Consider the following 21,492-nt stretch of genomic DNA (forward strand, 5'->3'; position numbering starts at 1 on the left):
TTGGGGGAGAAGGGGCTTTCTCAAGCCTTTAAAACAAAGTATTTTGCCCAGGGCACCCGACGCGCTCAGACTTTGTGTATAAATGCGTTGTGTTACGTTGCTGAGTGGTTTTTTTTTTTTAATAAAAATAAACAAGATGTTTCTCCGCCGCCCGCTGCTGTCGTGGCTGCTGAGGCAGGCGCGCCGCTCCCGCCCCGCCACAGAGATGGCGCGCCGCGCATGCGCGCCGCGGAGGGGGGGCTGCGTGCGCAGGCGCGACCCGCCCGCTGCAGGCGCCGCCCGCTGGGCGCGCAGGCGCAGAGGCGCGCTGACCATGGCCGCCCGCGGCCGTTGCTGAGGCGCCGCCGCCGCCCGCGGCGCCGTCCCCGCTCCCGCCCCGCTCCGCTCCGCGCGGCCCCATGAGGAGGCGGCGGCGGCGGGGCGGCGGCGATGGGCTCGCTGAGCAGCCGGGTGCTGAGGCGGCGGGGGAGCGGCCCCTCGGGCGGCGACGGCGCGGCCGGTGGTGGTGGTGGCGGCGGGGGCCGGGGCGGCAAGAGGAAGCGCGGCGGCGGCGAGGGGCCCGGTGACAGCGACAGCGACGGCGAGGCCGAGCGCGAGGAGCGGCTCCTCAACACCCCGCGCAGGTGCGGCGGGAGCGCCGGGCCCGGCGGGGCGGCCGGGGGCGGGCGAGGCCGCCGCGCGGGGAAGCGCGGGAGCGGGCGCTGAGGGGGGCAGCGCGGGGCCGGAGGCTGCGGCCTGTCCCTGCCTGACTCTGGAAAGCTCCTCGCGGCGGCGAGCCCGGAGCTGAGGCAGGGAGGAAGCACCCGGGGGGGGGGGGGGGCGTCGGCGGCCCCAAGCTGCCGCGGGGAGCCCAAGAGGCAAGCCTGGAAGGGAGAGAAACCCCCCAGCCCTGCACTGAGGGCTGCTTCGGTGACAGGCGTGTGCCTCCGCTTGTCTTTTCACGTAGGAAAAAGCTGAAAAGCACTTCCAAGTATATTTATCAGACGCTCTTCCTGAACGGTGAGAACAGCGATATTAAAATTTGTGCTCTGGGAGAGGAGTGGAACTTGCATAAGATTTATTTGTGTCAGGTAAGCCCCTTCTTTTTTTCTTGCTGCAGCCAGCGTTATGTTTTTGATAATCAAGAGAATAGTTTGTAAATGTCAAGCATGAGTTCGTATTTTTCTCTTACCTTGCTTTTCTGAGTTGTAACTCTTCTTGTGGGTGCAAACAGTTAAACAATCTATGTTGTACTTTAATTGCCTTTGATAGCAGCAGGAGGAAGCATAGCTGTTGCTTCATATTTTAGTTTCTTTTGTTCCATCTTACAGTTTAACTTTACAACCTACTTGTTCAACTTTAGCCTGCCTTTTGTGAAAGCAGTCCTGCAGAGTGTCTTTTGATGGCCCTAGGACACATCCTTGTGTGCTAAGCAAAAGGCTTGAGAGTCTCCTGTGATGTTAATGTTTTTGCAGAGTAAAGCAAGTGCTTTCAGAATGGACTTGTAAAGCACATGGCAACCTAGCCCAAATTTACTGTCCATTAGGACTCAAGTATAGGAAGCCAAAGCAAAAGCATGTTGCCATAGCTGGTACTTTGTATGTGCACTTTTGAATGAGCCATAAAGGTTTGCATGATGTATGTACTGTTGACTAACTGCTATACCTTGCCTGCTGATTTGTCAGCAGTACAAATAGCCGTGGTCTTCTCTGTGTGGTGGTAGTATTAGTAATAGTGTGGAACTGCTTGTTATTTAAGATCTTTAAGTTCAGGTTTGGAGAGAGCTCTTGAGGTCAGGTGACATGGGCCAGGTTGCCCAGAGAAGTTAGGCAGCCTCAGTCTGTGGAGACTTTCAAGACTAGCCTGAGTGGAGCCTTGAGCAAGCCTGGTCTGATTTCTTAGTTGACCCTGGTTTGAGCAGGAGGTTGAACTGGAGACTTCTTGAGGCTTCCAACCTGAATTATCGTATGATCATCTGACTCTGCCAGAAGTCCATACACTTCCTTGCTGCTGTGTGAGGAAGCTATACACAGAAGTTCTAAAAAGCAGTAAGACTTACTATGTACCTATAAAAGCAATAACATTTGTGCAGGCTTTTTATTTTGGGCTTGTATTATACTGAAGTTCTCAGTATTGCTTTTCCTATTTTTGAACCAAATAGGTACTGTTATCTTTACCATTCCTTATCAAATATAATGCTTTAAGCCAGCCAATGCTTTAAGAGGTCACTGTATATGTGAGCTATTCTAGATTGCTTATTGTTAACTCCTTATATTTGTTTTACGCATATAACTGAAACAGAAATGCTTCTTAAACCGTACACATTATGGAAGTGTCTTTAAAACAAGGTTATGGAGTAGGGCATTTGGATCCTCAAGTTTTTACCTACTGTATGCACATTAACTAATGTTATGTGATCAGTACTTAAGGAGGAATTCCTGTTATTGCAGGACATATCCAGTAAAGTCAGACCATGGCCATGCATCAAATGGTTCATGACTGAGTGACTTGTCTGGCGTGATATAATTTAGATCCATCAAACATGGATTTGCAACATTATCAGAACTGTTGGATGGGATTTCTGTAGATCACAGTATCTGCCGTGCCATCTGAAAGCTAATTCTGTGGACTTTGATTAAGTTCTCTTATATTTTCTTTGCTAATGGTTCAAAAAATAAAACTAATTCAAAGGTAATTTGAAGTGTTTACATTGCCCTTTCTGTTTTTACAGTTACGGAATTGTCTGTAATTGGAAATCGATGTTCATAAAGTAAAATAGAGAGTTTGGAGGGAATAAGTTCAGCATCAATTGTAATGAGAGGACAATATTTATGTTAGCTCAGTTTCTACCAATTTCATTACATTTCCAGTGACAGAAGGGGGGAGAAGCCGTGGCTTTGTCCTGAGAAACTCTGCTGAAACTTCTAATTTGGCTGTGGTGTTAACTTTAAAGTGTGACTTTAGTCCTCGAAAAAACTTACTTGAAGAGGGAAAAGAAAATAACTTCAAATACTATACCTGAAAATCTGTGCACCTCTTTGTTAGCGGTAGTCAAACACTAAACCTGGTTTTATAAGTCACAAGATGCAAATGTCTGTGAGACGCTCAGCCAGCTGGTTGAAGGCAGTGTTCTTTGATGTCACAGATGACAGCAGAAGTGAATCCTTGCCTTTTTTGTTATGTTACTGTCGTGTTTAGTGTAGGTACAAAACCCCTTGTGCTAGCCATGATGGGGAAACACTCGTTAGCTTCCTGTAGGAAGAAGAGGCCCTTTATTTGACAGGCCTTAAAGCATTGTAAAGAATTTTAAAGGCAGAAAATGCATGCTCATATAGTAAAGACTGGGTAGAAAAGTGGGTGGTGTTTATCAGGAGGGAGAGCTGGCAGATGCACTTGTAATTTTTCTTTTGTCTTTGACTCTATATCTAACAATGGGAGGATGCAAGTGGGCTGGACAGTCAGACTTGTATTGTGGAGCTTGAATAAAGCAGAGGAGGTTGCTAGTTAATACCTAGATTGTTGCTGTTGACGGCGTTTTTAATTTTCTTTGGGACTTGACTGTTGCTACATCCCAAGTTCATGAAGCTACTCTTCAAAATTTAGTGTGAGTGATGACTAAAAGCTAAAATTCAAGTGCTTCCATGGGTGCTTTTTAGCATGCTTTGAAATTTTTGGTTTTGTTATGTAGTGGCCTCCTTGTATAAATGATGTTCATGTTAAATGAAATTTCATAGTTAAGATGCCCATTGTTGTAAGTCAGATTTCTGTTTCAGTTGATGCTCTTCCTCTGGAATTATGTTGTTATAACTAAAATATTGTTGGAAGTTAGGAAAAACTATATTTGTAAATTAGTAATTCTCTTAAGTCTCTAAAGTTCTTGCAACTGTTTTGCCAAATGGAGAAAAGTAATACTGTACATGTGAATGGCAGATCTGAGAAATGGAGGATTAAGTTTTCTGGTACTAAAATATTAAACTCCTCATCAACTTGAGGAGCTGATCTATGGGTACATGGGTTATAACAAAACTAAAGTAGCCTCATGAGGAATGGTAAAATCAATAAGATCTTGGTTTTGAGAGTAGTGTGGTATATATGGTCATAGTTAAGAGAGATGTTGAAGGAAAAGATGTCTTTAAATTATCAAATGAAATCAAATCGAAATTGGATTTCATACCTTTTGCTGCCCTGAGTTGAAATGCTGAGTTAACAGGTCAGGGAGTATGGTACTGTACAAATAGACTTTATTTTTTTGATCTCTCAGGTAAACTTCAGTGAGTGATAGCATCTCATAATGCGCACATCTTCTGCTGAGATGGAAAATCATGAATCCTAGTAGAGCAGTGTATTTCACTTCATTTGGATGGAAACCTATCAAATTCTAGTTTTATATGCCTTACACTTTATTATAAAAGGTATATTTACATAAATGGTGTATGTGTATGTGTCTTTGGTATGAGACCACAACCTTGTACATTAATTTGTATGTCTTGCATGCATTTTATTATCCAAACTGGCTTTCTCCAGTGCCTGCAGGATTTGTTGTCTGCCAGTGCATTAAGAACTTAATTCTTGGACTAATTATATCTCATAGGTGGTGTGATTTGTAGGAAAAGAGCTTATACAACTATTTTGGCCATTTAAAGCTCTTTACTTAATCTGATTATACATATGTAGTCTAAATTCTTGTATGTATTTTCACTCTCAAAAATAGAGCAAATATAGTTAGCCCCTTCTAATGATTAAGTATGTTTAAGTTTATGAAAAGTTACCACCCCCCTAATACCTTTTGTTCTGCAATAAAGGTAAATATTAACAATCTTTGGTTCCATGTGCTTCTTTTGGCAGTCTTTATTTGAATGAAATCACTTACCTGAATTCTTTCCACTCATCTTCTCTCATATAGTCAGGCTACTTTTCCAGTATGTTCAGTGGTTCTTGGAGAGAATCCAGCATGAACATCATAGAGTTGGAGATTCCTGACCAGAATATTGATATAGAAGGTTAGTGGGAACCTTTTATTTGAACACAGACTCTGAAGGCAATGGCTAAATCTAATCTGACCTAACTAATTGAAAATAAAATGGTTTATTAAAAAAGTAGTTCTATTTTCAAACTAGTAAGAAAGAAACTTAAGAGATTGAGTTCGGCATAAAATTTAGTTTCTTTTCATCTGATTTTATTGTTCTGTGGAGTAACTTTGCAGCTATTTTAGGGTGAATATGTTGTTCAAATAATGAAATGGACTATATTTTATTAGTTAATGTTCTGTGTTTATTGTGTGTGTGTGTGTGTGTGTACGCGCTCATGCTTGGGCTGGTTAATGTTAGCTGTTAGCTTTTTATCCCAAGATCAAACAGGTAAGATTATAGAGAATGCATGCACTGAAATGACTTGATTGTATTTAAGAATTTTTTTAGTTATCAAAGCTCAATGTCAATCGTCTTTGTGTGACAGTGTACTTATTTTCAGCTCTACAGGTGGCTTTTGGCTCACTCTATAGAGATGATGTGTTAATAAAACCCAGTCGAGTAGTTGCACTTCTAGCAGCAGCCTGCATGCTGCAGCTTGTAAGTATTAAATATCTATATATGATATTTATCTGTATATTTGTATAGGTATGTATATAGTTGTATAGTTTTTAATAATAATTTGTATAATATTTTTGTAGATATAGGTGTGTGTATATATCTATATATTTGTTCATACTTTTGTATATATTTGTGTAAAGATAACAATTCATGCATGCACTATTTCAGCTACATAAATGAGCCTTCTCTTTATAACAATGAGTGAAAAGAACCAAATGTAATGCAGTAGTTTTATTTCAAAATGCTGTTACTAAGATTCAGTCATAATATGAAGTGATGTATTGAGATTCATATCTAGAAGTACATTAAAATATGTTGTAACAACGCCGTGTACTTTGCTGTTAAATCCTCAAGCTGTACTATTTCTTCTACCTTGAAGGTATTGGTTATGCTTTTCTTGTGCATGACAGATGACAGGATGACCTAGAAAATTTTCTAAAGAATGTGAGCTTGCCAAACTTTGCTGCTGTTTCCCCTGCAATAGTTTATACCATCTCTTGAATCAAAGTAGATTACATTTAATGTACTTTTAAATTCATTTCTAAACATACTTGAAAATATCCAGTACATTCCAAAGAGATAATCGTGCGTTTGTGGTGTTGGTAGTAGACTCCATCATGCAGTATCATATCATCTTGTTCTTTACACTCGGAATATCTCTATGCTTTTGACTCTGTGCTTGTTAAAATACTCTGCAAAGGAGATATTGACAAAATCATTAGCATGTGTGACTTGAGTAATTGTTCAGATATTAAAATTTGTTTGTATGAACTGCATGATTTTTTTACATGTACAATTTAAAAATTAAATCTTAAATATTTGTGATATCTTTCCCTGTGCAGGATGGCTTAATTCAGCAATGTGGTGAAACAATGAAGGAAACCATTAATGCAAAAACTGTGTGTGGTTATTACAATTCAGCAGGGACATATGGGTTAGATTCTGTGAAGAAAAAGTAAGAATCACTTTCTCCAAGCTGTTCTGTGTATTTTAATGAAAAATGTGAATTTACAAGCAGTAAAACAACACCAGATTGATTCCTGTTTTTTTTTTGTTTAGTTTTCCTGTTTCTACTATAATCATCTGTCTTAACATAGATGTAAATTATAGTAGATAGTTCTTATACTCTAAAAAATTCTTTAACAAAGTATATTAGTAAAGACAATATATTTCACTTTCAGCATGACAGTGAAATAATACTTGTGATTATTAACTGTTGTTTAATAGCGAAGCTGCTTTAAAATTCACAATCTAAGCCTAACTTTATCATAATTAGAAGGGATAAATACACTTTTGAGAGCAGAGTGTTAAGGTTAGTGCTAACTGCTTCCTTCTGCTGCAAATCAGTGCATTCTCAGAGCTTTTTGTGGCATTAGTTGATTCTTGAATATAGCTTTCCCTGTACCTTGATAGGATCTAAATGCAACTTTGTTGCCTAGAATTTTGCAAAACTTTAAGGTAAACTTCATGTTTTTGAAATAGTGCATAAAATATGAAAAGATTCATGTCAGTTTAAAGCAGTATTTCAAAATGATACCGTGTTAAATCTGAGGTTTTGATATAGAGGAGCTCGAGTAACTGTTGCAGACATGTTGAAATTCGTAGAAAACTGGGGTACTAATTCCTTGCTTTTAATCTAGGTGCCTTGAGTGGCTTTTGAATAACCTGATGACCCATCAGAGTGTTGAACTCTTCAAAGAACTCAGGTATTCAGGCTTCAGTTGGCTTTAGTGACGGAGAGATGAAGTACAACTTCTCCTGAAGTATATAGCTTATTACGAAAAAGCTTCTGGGCTATCAATGTCTGCTTGTTACTTCTGGCTTGTCTGTGCTGTCTCATAGAACTCTATTTTTTTTCAGCATAAGCCTCATGAAACAGCTGATCAGCTCTTCTAACCTATTTGTAATGCAAGTGGAAATGGATGTGTATACTGCTCTCAAGAAGGTACTTGCAGAGGGTCTGGCTGATGCTTTATGCGGTTGTACTCCTAAGTAGTATTCGCTTTGTAAAGCCATGAGAATTGTAGTCATTTCGGTATTGCTTGCAAATATAGAATGTCAGAAATTTTGTAGGAGTAACTGTATTATGCAAATATTCTTTTAATAATGCATATGTTACTGCTTTGAAACAATGGGCTTACTGGAGTTCATTTGCTTTTACCTAGTGGATGTTCCTTCAGCTCGTGCCTTCTTGGAATGGGTCTCTGAAACAACTTTTAACTGAAGCCGATGCCTGGTTTGCCAAGCGTAGGAAAGGTAGGATTACCTACATGGCCTTGGATGGCGGAAGATGTGGGCTGGCAATACAATGTAGTAGTCTTTTCCCCCATCTCCACACTCTGTCCTATTTTCTCTGGAAAAGCTTGCCTCAGCCACTGGCTTCACATTCTTCTAACACTGATGCCTTTTGAACTGTTTTGTCTGTGAGTTCTGAAGTGAGCAGACATCTTCACTCAACAGCTTTTGGTGTTGCATAGTTAAGCTTTGGTTTTGCCTTCTCACGAGAAGGCACGGAGGTATTCCAAAAGAAAGAAAGTTTGGTCTAGCATTTTTACTGAAAGGATTTGAATGTGAGTAACTTTGAAATAGAAAAAAAATCTGTCATTTACTTTTAGCTACAAAGTGTGATTTGCCTGTCCATAATAACTTTTGCTGATGAAGAAGTTAAAACTGAGGATCTCGGACAGGATCTGGGAAATATTTAGGAAAACAGATTGTGACACAAGTACGATGTCTTGCAGATTTTGAGGGTGGCATTGCATTCCTGGAATCAGAACAAGGGAGCGCATTCCTGTCCGTGTTCAAACACTTGAGATTGCAGTATATCATCAGTGACTTGGCATCAGCCAGAATTATTGAAAGGGATTGTCTAATCCCATCAGGTGAGCAAATACTCAACTGATCAAGTTTTATGTGTTTTCCTAGTCTAATTTATCTTGCAGTAGTTGGAAGAGAATGCCTCGGTGTATATAGTTGCCATACCGCTGGCTAATCACTCACATACTCCTCTCCAAAGTCTGGATTGTGGCTGAAGTTGCAACAGGAGCTGGATATTAAATTTACACATGTAAGAATCTTCAAACAGCTGTGTGAACATATTAAGTATTTTTTTGAACTGTCAGTTTCTCAAAATACTCTATAATAAATGCATAGTACATTACTAGTGTTTAAATAACTCCACACACACTTTATGCAAAAAAACCATATCCTTTTAAGAGAACTGAACTTCCTGTGACTAAACTTGTTTCCCAACCATTATAATTAAAAAAAAAAAAATTTGGAATAATACTTCAAATGTAGACAAAAGCGTGAGACACTGAACTTTTCTCCATCTTGAAAAACAAGTGTCTACTTTGCTAACACATTTAGCAAATTAAATAAAAATACTTAGGATATTTTTGGAGGTGATTGAATAGTTAAATACTCTGCTCTTGTACTTTTATTTGCATTTAACGTTGTATAAAATATATCTTCCTCATTCTAGGTCCTGGTGTTTTTTCACCACAGAGTGAAATGCAGCTTAATTTTATTGTAGATTACTGTTGTTATCATTAAAAAATGAAAAAAAATGTTCTCATCTTGCTGCTGAAATCTGAGTGTGCAGATAAGTGGTGTTCTTTGCTTGGAAGCTGAGCAAACTCTGGCTATTGACAGATGAATAGAGGAGAAATAAGTGGTTGATGTCTCAGCTGAAAAAGTTCTTTCACTGCTATTCGTATCTTTTATTTAATCAGCCCCCTTCCCCTCCCGCCTTCCCAGTTGAGTGCGCTCCTTGAAACAGTGTGGTGACTTCTTGTGCCCTGCCTTGGTTCATTTTGAATTTGGCTCCTGTTATCTTTGCTCCATACTTCGCTTTGCTTAGGATGCCCTTATCGTGGTTGAATCTTAGCGTTGAACTTTTCATTCAGGCTTTCTCATAGTGGTTTGTGTAGCTTTCGTTTGCACTGTCAAGCTTCAGTTTACATAACTTTTGCTTCTTAAAGCTACCCACAGTTTAACTATCTAATCCTCGGTATCTCCATGCCATTTATTCATAGGCGTAGTTGCCAAATGTCAATTAAGGTAGCCTTTATCGAGTTGTTCATCGCTCTCCATTATTTGTATCTTCCTGATATCTGTGCTCTTCCCCTTGTCTTCTAGCCTTGGGCTTTGTTTTGGACTCTTGCTGTATGTAAATATTTAAAACTGTCTTTGAGTTCCACTGCTTTCTTTCTGTAAAGCTAAATTTCTTTTTTCATTTCACATTAGCTTTTTTCCCCCCCGTGCCTCCGTAGCTGTCAACGTAGTGATACCATAATGACAAAGCAGACTTGTCAGGATTTTTCCTTTCAAGTTGTTAGTCTGATAAAATTGTTTGATCCTTTTAAAACCATTTCCTTGCCATTATGACCATGTAAGGAGTGTTGTTTTATTTGGCTTGACTTTCTTGTGCTGCTGTGTCCTTTCTTGTGCCAGAGATAATGGTTTAGTTGTTCTGCATAACTGGCGCCCTGAATAGCCTTGAGCAACTTTTCCTCTCCCTTTGAAATGTTCGAGGAATGCAGCTGATGAGAGCTGAGTTATGACCATTTATGATAAGGATCGTGAGTATCTGCAGAAGCGGTAGGGTCTTTCTTTCCCTCCCTTTTTGTAAAGCCTTCAATCTGTGAGTTAATACAGACAGTTACGGCTGCTTAAGTGCCCTGGCTATCCTTATTTGTAGTTGTGGGTTAAATTAATATCTAAATAGATGGAGACAATACAAAAGAATTTGGTTCTCCTGTACTCTAAATGTCTCTTAAAGTATTCTTTGAAGAGCAGATGGAGACAGGACATGATAGATTGCCTGAGCAAAGGTACAGTTCATGTGTATGGTTTGGTCAATTACGTCCAGTAGGTGGAACAGGTTTTGACAGCAAGTAAATGACGATTTTTTTTTTATTATGCATAATGGTATTTGAAGAACAGATCTGTTTTGTGATATGTGAGATCTGATATGCTTGAGTGATGTAAAATGTCAGTGTAACCAACCTTACTAAATGCTTTCTAAGTTAGATTTTGGTACAAATTATAATGCAAAGGTGTTTTCATTTTATAATAGAAAATAAGATAACTTTGGGCAAATGACAGTTTAAATCCTTTCCTAGTTTAATGACAGTACAGGAGAATTCTCACTCATTTCTATGTGAAATGGCTGGGTCAGCAAGTGAGTAAGATGTTGCAAAATGGCAATTTGCCAGTATTAGACTTGAATTCTTCCCCTTCATGTTGCTGCTACCATTTATCAGAACTGCACTGGGCAGGCTTTCCTTAACATTTTACTGTGAGTAAATAACGTGTAGATACAAAATCAAAAACGCACGTGTCTGTGTACAAGAAATGAAGGACATTTTTTAAATCACTAAAGAATAACTGCAGCTTTGAGGCTGAGGGCATGTAATTTTCACATAGTTAAAAAGGTCAGAGAGCAAAACTTTCGTGCTTAAGCAATTCATAAACTGTGACAAAGGCTGAAATGGAGGCTTGGATACTTCGCAGTAATACGGGGGAAAAGGAGACTTACAAGAACTCTTGCGTATGTGATTAATATGAGCGCAGTATCTGATGTTTCAGCTCTACCATTGATTCTTCCTTTTTTTTAAAAAAAAAAAACTTCTTAAATTAAAAGAGAACTATGAGAGCAGGGAGGGAAGAGAAACGCAACATGGAGACCTGTGAATGTTTAATGAAATTGTGGTGTTAGGCTTTGATACTTGATAGCTTTTGTAATCTGCTGTTATGTGATTATAGCCAACAGTTGTATTAAGATCGGGAACTTTGCTTGTCATTTAAAAGAAGGCTTAGATAAATGTTAATGGTGTGCTTTTGAATGGATTACTTGTGTGCCAGCAACCAAAATCTGAGATAATTGCATAGTACCTAAAAGAGTCTTATCAGCATGGAAATTGCTGGGTAGTTTGTGTTGTAGTGTAAACCTTTTCAATTAATTTAAATGAAGTTCTCCTCCTGAAGGTTAAAAAAAAGAAAACATGTTGAATAGTTGAAAGAAGCGGTCACTTAATACCTCATGCTTTGTGTGTGCATAGCACCTGCAGGAGGAAAAGAAAATGCTGTACTAGGGTTCACGCTGGATAATCCATTTTTTTATGTAAAAGATATAAGGCATCCATAACGTGTCTACAAGTGAAATGTTCATTATTGTGTTTCACCTGGTCATCTCTGAACATTTCTGAACAATATTTTCCTTTCCAGTGCTTCCAAATTAAGAGAGAAACTACAGCCAAAACATGAAATGAAGGAAAAAAACATGTATGCGTGCATACATACACACACACACACACACACACATATGTATGCATGCATGCAGTGTCTATATATACACACACACAAATAAAAAATGAAAAGGTGCTTTACCTCCTGTTTTCCCCCTTCCAACACATCCAGTCTCTGTGCCTTAGCTGTGTACCTTTTCACTATTTAGATTAAGAAGAACGTACATAGCGTGCTTTTGGCTGCTTGTGATCCCTTTTGTGCAACCGAGTTACGGACTATTAGTTCTGGTTTTGAATTTTACGTGTTGGTTGCAACTGTTAAATTGTTGTAGCTGATAAAAGCTTCATGTTGTACTTCAAGGAAAACCTGATTTACGTTTACCTTTAGTAGAAGACACCTTTCTTCTGTTCCTACAATACCTGTGATAAGTCGTTTTCATTACCCTTTGATTTGATTTTCTTCTTGTTTAACTTGTGTAGAGTTGTACTAGGAATTCAGAAAACAGTAATTTCTCCTAAGAGCTTGTTAGCAGGCTCCTTGATTCATGTGCAGACAAAATAGTCTGTTGAGTTATGTTATTTTGGGGAATTGTGAATACTTGGTGAGATGAATATAGTGCTGAATCACACAGTGTTAGTTGTTCATTTTTATCTGTATCGCCTGTGTAGTTGAGGCTTGAGAATGAATTATATAAGTGAATTAACTGCTGGTGGGTTTGCATAGGCTATTCAGTTAAGGAGTATGAATTTATTATTTAAAAGTAGTTTTATTTATGCATTTCAAATGTTCATAAACATCCCCATTCCCAGCTCCAAAGAAAACACCAAGCTTATTTATTTATTTTTTTTAATTTTAGAATGGCTGTCCTCTGTTTACAAACAGCAGTGGTTTGCCATGCTCAGAGCAGAACAAGACAATGATATTGGGTAGGTATATTACAGGCTTTCCTTATTTCTTTCTTCTAGTAGAAACCTTCCTCTGATATAAACTCTCTGTTTAACATCTGGAGTTTACATTAAGATTGGAGGGGGGGAAGCATACCTCAGTGGTTGTTCTCTTGGAGCCATCCTTCCTTGGGCTGGCTATCTCCTGTCCCTTAAACAATAGAGCTCTAGAAAACTTGTCACTTTTATAATATGACTAGAGGTAAATTTGGGGTTTTTCTTTTCTGTATAATCTTTTATATTGGTAAATACTTCTCACTGGTACATTGATGTGTTGAGGCTGTGAAATAGTAACTTATTAGCCTTTCATTTTAAAGACTGTATTAGAAGAGGCTTCTTCTGTATCTGTAGTCCTTTTTCTGTCCTCCTTTCTTCCTCTCTGAACTGGGTGGGCAAAAGGTTGAGCGCAAAGCAGCTTTGGTTTTGCGCCCGCTTGAAGATTTACCTGTAGCTGTATGCATGTACCTGCATAGCATCCTGGCTGGTGTCTGTGTGTAATGCATGTCTGGGTTCCCTGAGCACCTACCTAACAAGGGCTGTCAGTGATGGTGGCTTGGGCAGTGGGGGGGGGTTACTTACCGCATGTTCTGGGCACATGATTAGAAACTGTTTCTCTTCCTTCTGCTTGGTTCTTGCTACATCACATTGAACACTCCTCTCTTTCTAAGTACGGAAACCAAGGCAAAATGTGACTGAGGAAGTTGTTCCTGCCGTCATTTGCCTTAGTTTTTTAGTATGCTTTGTGGAAGGTAAATGGCAGGTCAGGAAGCTATCATTGTTTATTGCCTTTCAAAAATCAGTAAACTAGTTCCTTGATTTTCTTTGATCAGTTTTATTAGCCCAGCGTTTGGCATTCCAGAGATGAGCATGTTCAGTTGCAGTGGTATGCTTAGCTTATTAAATGCAACCTGAAAAGCAAAAGGATTGCTGTCCTGAACTGGACCAAAGGCCATGCAGTCTGTGACAGTGCTCAGTGGTAGATAATTACATATCTCCTGTCCCCTTTATGTGTAAGGGAAGAGTGAATGTTCTCTTAGCATATTTTTCTGGCATTGAGTAGTTCAAGAATCTTCCAGTGGGAGGTTTTAGCTGGATCATTATTGACCAACCAGCCACCAAGAGACCTGTTTTATATGTGTCCAGTTCTATTTCGAAACATAACCACAAGCATTCTTTGGCAGCGTCCTCTATAGTTTAATTGTGGATTATATTCCTTAATATAATCCCCGGACATGATAGATTGCCTGAGCAAAGGTACAATTCATGTGTATGGTTTGGTCAGTTATGTCCAGTAGGTGGAGCAGGAACTTCCTTTTGGTGGTTTCCGTATATGAGTCTAAGAAAACTCCAAAATTCTGATTCTTGCTTCAAGAATAATGAAGATTTTTAATTGGTGGTTCGCTTTGGCAATAGCAATGCTTTAGAAAATGGTAGGGGCAAAAAAACATAATCTTGAATCTCTTTTAATCTCTGATCCTAAAGTTTAATATAGGATGGTTGTAGCTTGTTTTTGATAGTTTTGTTTTTTGGGGGAAAACTTTTCTTGTAATGTTATTTTTGATGTATCTAACAGTAGATGATCATGTTGTTACCTTCTGGCTCTTAGATTCTGACTTAGAATGTGAGAACCACAGGTAATATGAAAGTGAGCATTACAAAGCTGTCAAAATCCTGACACAAGATCAGACTGTATATTTGCCTGGTTTTACTGTCTTTTAGTAGTTCACTGTAATGCAGTGAGAGTATTTTAATTGTCAGCCATCTGATTTATGTGCTACTGAAAAAGTAAGATACTGCACAAAACTGAAGTGGAGATGTTAGGGGAACATATTAGCTTCAAAATCACTCACATGTGACACAGCACTGATGATTTCACTGACTCTTGAAATGAGCAGGGTATTTTCCAGGGCCTTTTTCTTTTCTAGTGTTTTTTGTTTTGTTTTGTTTTTTAAGACTACTAAATCTGAAAATCTCGGGGGAGAGAGTTTTGTTTAAACTGAACATTTGTTTGCACGAATCTTTTGTTCTGGCCTTCATTGCCAGTGTCTTTCAGTAATGGCTTTCTAATTTCTAAGTAATTGTAAGAAACAGAAGTGTGACGTTTCTTCTCGATACAGTTTAGCTTCTGACATGTGGCAGCTTAGAAGCTTACTGGTTGGAGATTGCATCCAAGTTGTTCTTTGTTCAAAAGTGTATGGAAAATTCCTCTCGTGAACATGATCTCTGGAGTTGTGTGGGAGCAAGATGCTGTGTTTTGTATTCAGGTTATTTCCCTGTTTCTTTATATGCAGCTCAGTTGTAATGTTGTTAGTTTATATTATGCAATATCTGAGAAGATAAACTGTTACTTGTACTCCTGAGATTTCTTCTCCGTCTTCTGCTCGCTAACAGTAGTGATAGCCAGTAGTGAGATACCAGTGGCTCATAACTAGTATCTTAGAGAGGGAGAGATGCAACTGTTCCTTTGTATTTAAACAAGTATTTTGGCTATTTAATCAACCGGTAGTTAGAAGGAAAAAAATGAAGGTTCTATAAGACTATTTTCTAGTCCAGGTCTGCTGTCTTTTCTCTCACATTTAATGCTTGTATCAATACATTATCTGAATGGATATCTGAAAAATACTATTTTTTCCCCAAAGACTTAGGGATGCAAACTTATAAGTGGAACAAAGCGTGAAATCTGACTCGCACTGAGCTGAAGTAAGGCTCTGTTTTCATGTCTCACCTAGTGCATAACATGATTGTACCTGCATATTCTGAGATTGCTGAAGTGAAAGTTATTTTGCCTTAAAGCGTGTGGTCCAGTTTACCCTTTTGACAGCTTTAGTGAGGAGAGGAAAATGACTCTCTTCTACTTCAAGTAGTTTGCATTTAAAAGGACTAAACACTTTAACTCTTCAAAATTTTAGACTATTTTTAATGTAATGCTGGAGTCTATGACTTTGAAATGTAGCTGCTAAAGGTTTACATGTTTGCACTAAAGTGGATCAGTTCTTTTTGGTAATTAAACATTTGTTCACGTGGCAAGTAAGCGACAAATCTTTTAAGTTTCGTGACTAGAATTGTTCCTACTCTAACTGCCTCCTTGGCAGTGTTTAAGAAAGAAACAGTAACTTGACTGTTCATGACATGTGCAGTAGGCTTGTTTAAGTGATTAAGGCACAGTTTTGCATCTTCTGAAGCTCCTTGAGGAACTGGGGGGGGGGAATACTAATATCAGTCTGAAAATTATGTGCTCGTTTTTGTAATTTGTCACTGATCAAACAGAAAAAAATCTTTTATCACCATTGCTGGATATAGGTCAGTTATATAACCAGTTTGCTTAGAAGATGTGGAAGAAGCATGCGGGAGGTTCCTGGGGCAATTTGGTTAGCATGATTAGCTTATTTGCTTAACCTGCTCATAAAGTATGTAATCTTCTAGGTTTAGTTTTTACAGAAGCGTGTTGGGGGGGGGCGGGAGGCAGAAGCCACAACTGAGTTTGTTTATAAAATCTGTAGCCATGAGTTCCGGTGGTGTATTTACAGTAGGAAGAGAAGAGATGCTCCATTTCTTCCTGTTTATGTAGTTAAAAGTGTGGGGCTTTTTTTTTTTTTTTTTTTTTTTTTTTTTTTTTGGTCTTGTGGGATTTTAATGTAATTTGTGTAGGGGGGGTACCCTTTATTGTGTTTTTTTTGTTTTTTAATACCTATTTAAACATTTGTACTCAGTTTAACTTGAAAACTTTCTGGCAATCATTGCTTATGTGGTTAATGATGTAATCATGTTTAAAATTGAGTGAGTAACATACCTTTGTAAAATTGAGACTGACTTTAGCTATGCTGGAGCTGCAAGATTTCTCTACCAGTTCAAGCTCCAGCGGAAGCTGTTGTGTGGAATAAGTTTGTGTTGGTATAGATGACAGACTCAAGGGGCTTGTGCCACTTCGTGATCACTGTGGGCCAATGTTTTTAGACAAGTTGCGTAACCAGCCACTTGAGAAATCTTCCACACAGCTTCTGTGGGTGCGTCTTCATAGTGCTGCTCTTCTGCAGAGTGCTGCAGCTGCTCTCTAACAGCAGAACTGTTGCCAAGGAAGTCAGAATACTGTTTTTTTAAAGTCAGTATTTTAAAAAAGTTGTACTTTTTAGGAGGATTGCAGAATGTAGCTTGTTGCAACAGCTAGACACAAAAAAAGAAGTCCTTCTGTCCTGGAAAGATTCTTGTGTAAAAGTCATGCTTAATTGAAATGTAACAGTCTGATTTATATTGCAGTTTTTGGAGCTACTTCATGTTCCTAGGGTGATTCAGGTTGGAAGGGACCCTGGGAGGTCATCTAGTCCAACATCTGCTCAGGGATAGGGTCAGTGGTGAGGTCAGACCAGGTTACTCGGGACTGTTGGACTTTCCCACTTGAAAGTAACATAGAAAGCAGTTTAAGTGTCCTTCAAGTTGTACTTTTTTTTTTTTTTTTTTTTTTTTGGTAGGCCTCAAGAAATAAATAAAGAAGAACTGGAAGGAAACAGCATGAGGTGTGGTAGAAAACTTGCAAAGGATGGTGATGTAAGTATAGCATGTGGCTTAGTTTGTGCATAGCTGACATGTCTTGGGCATGTTAGGTATTTTCAAAACACACAGGTCTTAATTGTCCAACTGCATCAAAAAGATCTAATGGAGGTGATACATTAGAGAAATTGCTTTGTTCTCACAAAAAGAACAAGTGTTTTATTCTTTTAGAGATGAGTAAGAAATTACTCTTTTAATTTTGCTCTTGCACTACAAGTAAGCCTGTATTTGGAGAGGAACTTCTAGAATGTAGAAGGAGGAAATGTAGACATAGCTTGTCATTTGAGATTTGTGAAATACACGCAGTTAAAATGTAGCTGTGCTCACTGATGTCCATCTTTGCTAAGTAGCGAAGGAAGCTTTTCATATAGCCCCAGTCTGAACCTCCGTGTGCTCCATGTATGTGCTTCTTAGGTAATGAGCCTTATGGAAAAACTGAGAATCAGCTTATTCCCACTGAAGTCACTTAACATAAGAATGTCGTACTCAAAGGAGCGTGTTAGGCCCGAATGGGACCTGTGGTTAAATGCTACTTAGAAGTACTGCACCGATTACTAGAACGCAGAGGCATTTTTTATGCACTTACATTAAATGTGCTTTGTAGGCGATGGATATTAAGCTTGACCCTTTAGTCAGCTGTCTGGAAGGAATGACAGCTGAAGTGAGTGGTTGCCTGCACAGATGTCTTGTGTTTCAATTAGGTGTTGACGAGAATCCCAGAACGCAAAGTCTCTGTAGCTGAGAATCCCATCCTCAAGTGACTCTGCTTCATTTGTTGAAGTGGCATTTATTATTCCTCTATAGCAAGCAAACAGTCATGATTTATTTGTTTTTCACCTGTGTTCTTCAGTACTGCTGGCGATGGACTGGATTCAACTTTGGCTTTGACCTTCTTGTCACTTACACAAATCGCTATATCATTTTCAAACGAAATACGCTGAATCAGCCGTGCAACGGATCAGTCAGTCTGCAGCCTCGGAGAAACATAGCCTTCAGGTAAGAAATGACCGAGAATTCAGCTTCTATAGCATGTGCTCAAATCTGTTGCCTCGACAAAGTTTACCCATCTGTGTTTGCAGTTAATTTTGTTGCCACAAAGTTCGTTATGTTTGAAAATGTATTCTGTCTCCTTGGGAGAAGCTCTTATGTTCTGAAAAACTGAGTTATGAGAGATTAAGTAATTTAACTATTGTTACACCCTTAGGTTACGCCTGGCCTCTTTTGATAGCAGTGGGAAAATTATTTGCAGTAGGACAACAGGATATCAGATCCTAACCCTTGAGAAGGACCAGGTACATCTGCATTTTTGATGTGTTGAGTCCAAAACTTTTTAAGAAAAAAAGAGCTGAGAAGTCAACATTATTTTTGAAGAGTTGTTCTTTCTTGTTGTTGTTACCTGTGTGGAATTTCAGGAGTTTCTTTTATAGGTAGTGGAAGGTCAAGTGAATTTATGAAGTACAATTAGAGCAGGACACTTCAGACTTTCTTCGTGTTGATTTCACTTAATGTTAGTGAAATTAGTTCCCATGGTGCTGTTTGCAACTGTCTGCTGATAATTTACCGTTCTTCTAAATAACTACTTATTTTCCCAGACTTTCAACACTAAGTTACTATCTATCTGGCAATATTTTGGGTATGAAAAATATTTCCTTTTTCATTCATGGATAGCCAAGAGTATGAGCAGGTTATAATTAAAGCGTATAGTTAAAATTTGTGCCATTTTTGAGAAAGTAGTTGTTAATAAATACAAATTCCTCAGGTTTCCTTTTTAATCACTTTGTTACAACGTAGTAGTCTGTATTGAATACTGAGTAATACAGCAGACTCCTGCTTATTTGTAGTTGGAATTTATTTGAAGAATGTTTTGTTTTACATGCCAGTTGAAGACTTAATGTCAGCATATTGTTCAAGGCTGGTATTTATTACTATGTTGTTTTTAATAAAGAAAAAAGTCTGAGAGAGGAGTAGGATTTTCTTAGGGGGATGTACCAATTTCCACCTGTTCTTAGTTTAGATTTTAGTAAGGAATCCATAGGAATTGATCATCAAGCCCTTTAAATCCAGCAGTGATAGGTAGATGACAAATACATGGAAACTTTCTCCTTGTAAATACCGTCTGTGTTACAGGACAGATTGTCCATTTTGCTATCCCAAAACTAGTTCCTAGAGTAACAACCAAAAAGATTCTACCAAGAAACTATGATTTGCCTTAAAGTCCCATTATGGGTTGTACAATTTGTTAAATCTTGTGAAACTGATAGTGATAGAAGAGTCATCTTTTCTCTCCAACTTGTTTGAAGGTAAAGGTTGCACAGTCCTTTTTGTAACAGTTTGTCATCCTTGACACAGAGGGATGGCAGCAGTAGGACAAAAGGTTATTACCAGTTTGAGAACTTCTTATCAGTATCTGCTTAGGATAAATGAGAATGATTATTTTGAGCTTGCTTTTGATTATTTTTTTTATACGTACACAGTAATTGGAATTTAGACAATGACCATTAGTATTGATCATGTGCGTTCTTTTGTGGCCAATATACCACTCAGACTGTGTGTCCCTGTCGTGCATCCTTGTAAATTTGAATGTATCACTTATTCTAAGAATGTTCCCCTGTATTTGCTTTGCAGGAGCAAGTAGTAATGAATTTGGACAGCAGACTCCTCATCTTCCCACTCTATATCTGCTGTAACTTCTTGTACACGTCACCGGAGAAGAAAACTGAGAGTGAGGCACTGCTAGATAATGCAGAAACCTGAGACCTCTTCGGTGGAATATAGTAGCACTTCTCTAACTCTCTATGCCTGCTTTAAGTTAAATGCCCTGCTGAGGCACAGAGCTATGACAATTACAAAAAGGCCTTACACTGTAGCAGATATATATGGCTGTTCTTCAGCCTGAGTATACTCCTATGCATATCTGAAGAGAAGGTCAGAAATGATACAGGCCAAAACTAGTTATCTCATATTTGTTCTCTTTTTATATATTTTATCTTTTTGTCTGTTCTGCATCTTCAGACTGCAGCCATTCCATGTTCCACTTTTATTTTTCTGGGCAAAAACTGAGCCAAATTGGAAATAATGAATTTGTGTGAGTGGTATTACTAACTTACCTTGTAAAATGCTGAGCACACATTGTACTGTGTGTGTTTAGTGGTTTGAGTTTGGTGGTTTTGGTTTTAATAACTGATCTGTAAATACCAGACCCATCTTCTGCTTTCTCCTGTGGTCCTTTTTCATCAGGGCCAAATACATCTGTGTAAATGTTGCTTGTCAACTTCTGTTAGTCATTTAAGTGTTTGTACAGATTTTCAAGCCTGCTTGTTTTTAAGCCTTTATTACATTTCATATATGTGTGTTTCTTTATTACTCTTAGGCCATTTTTTTAAATACTGTGGAAAAAAACTTGTCTTTTTTTTTTTTTAGCATATGAATTTTCAAAGGAGGATGCTCGTATGTGAATGTTTTTTTCCAAATACTGAGAATTCTCTAATGTACTAACCATCATTTGAGTCTGCTATACAGCAGCAGCTTTCACCTGGGATTCTACTGAGTCCTTAATATACTCATGTAAACCAAAAACCAGTTTTTAAATATTGTGTTTTTTTTATTACTTGTTTTAACTGTTACATTGGGAATATATCCTACTTTAGCTCAGGAATCTGTGACCTTTGAGTGCCTTTTGAGTTGTATGTGTTAACACAAACTTCACATCAGTTAAGCAAGGTCACAGGATCCAAAATAAGAGCTGGGAACAAGGGATTCATTTTTTGTTGGTTTAATGAACCTTTCAAGAGTAAGAGGTACACTGTATTTAGTTTTTTTGTATGTATTGATTGGTTTTTATGTTTGTCTATTGCTATTCTGAATTCTTACATCAGAATTTTTGGATTCCAAGTGGGAATTTTGCCTCTTTAGTAGCCTATTTTTTTAATGTTGTCAGAAAAGTATAAAACCCTTTGTACTTTATAACAAGGATAAAAAAATGTGCCGGACAAGATGGAAGAAAGTGGCAACTTGTGAATAAATGATTTCAAACGTAATAGTCATTAGCGTCTATCCTTTTCTACCTTTAAATGGTGTTTTGTATTGGATGCAGCTAATGAATGCACTTCTGTGCAGTAATGCATTAAGTCTTGTATTTCTGTGGACAAGAGCAGAAGAACATTAAGGCCTTCATCTAGCACATC

General features: G+C 38.4%; 1 protein-coding gene across 2 annotated transcripts; it reads left to right on the forward strand.

Annotated features, from left to right (window-relative positions):
• The first annotated feature begins 409 nt into the window (after window positions 1-409).
• On the forward strand, window positions 410-21,345 carry GMCL1 (germ cell-less 1, spermatogenesis associated). 2 transcript variants are annotated; one of them, XM_062596741.1, is made up of 14 exons: window positions 410-623; window positions 947-1,070; window positions 4,883-4,979; window positions 5,449-5,546; window positions 6,410-6,522; window positions 7,208-7,273; window positions 7,428-7,512; window positions 7,733-7,823; window positions 8,309-8,449; window positions 12,676-12,745; window positions 17,230-17,305; window positions 18,159-18,304; window positions 18,513-18,600; window positions 19,934-21,345. In XM_062596741.1, exons 1-14 carry the CDS (start codon window positions 430-432, stop codon window positions 20,060-20,062), a joined length of 1,518 nt encoding a protein of 505 aa, XP_062452725.1. In that variant the 5' UTR covers window positions 410-429; the 3' UTR covers window positions 20,063-21,345. The 2 variants fall into 2 exon arrangements, with proteins under 2 accessions (XP_062452725.1, XP_062452728.1); XM_062596744.1 differs by lacking the exon at window positions 18,513-18,600 and having other exon boundaries at window positions 19,934-20,026.
• Window positions 21,346-21,492: the final 147 nt, after the last annotated feature.

The sequence above is a fragment of the Rhea pennata genome, chromosome 28 (assembly GCF_028389875.1).
Source record: "Rhea pennata isolate bPtePen1 chromosome 28, bPtePen1.pri, whole genome shotgun sequence".
Classification (NCBI taxonomy): domain Eukaryota; kingdom Metazoa; phylum Chordata; class Aves; order Rheiformes; family Rheidae; genus Rhea; species Rhea pennata.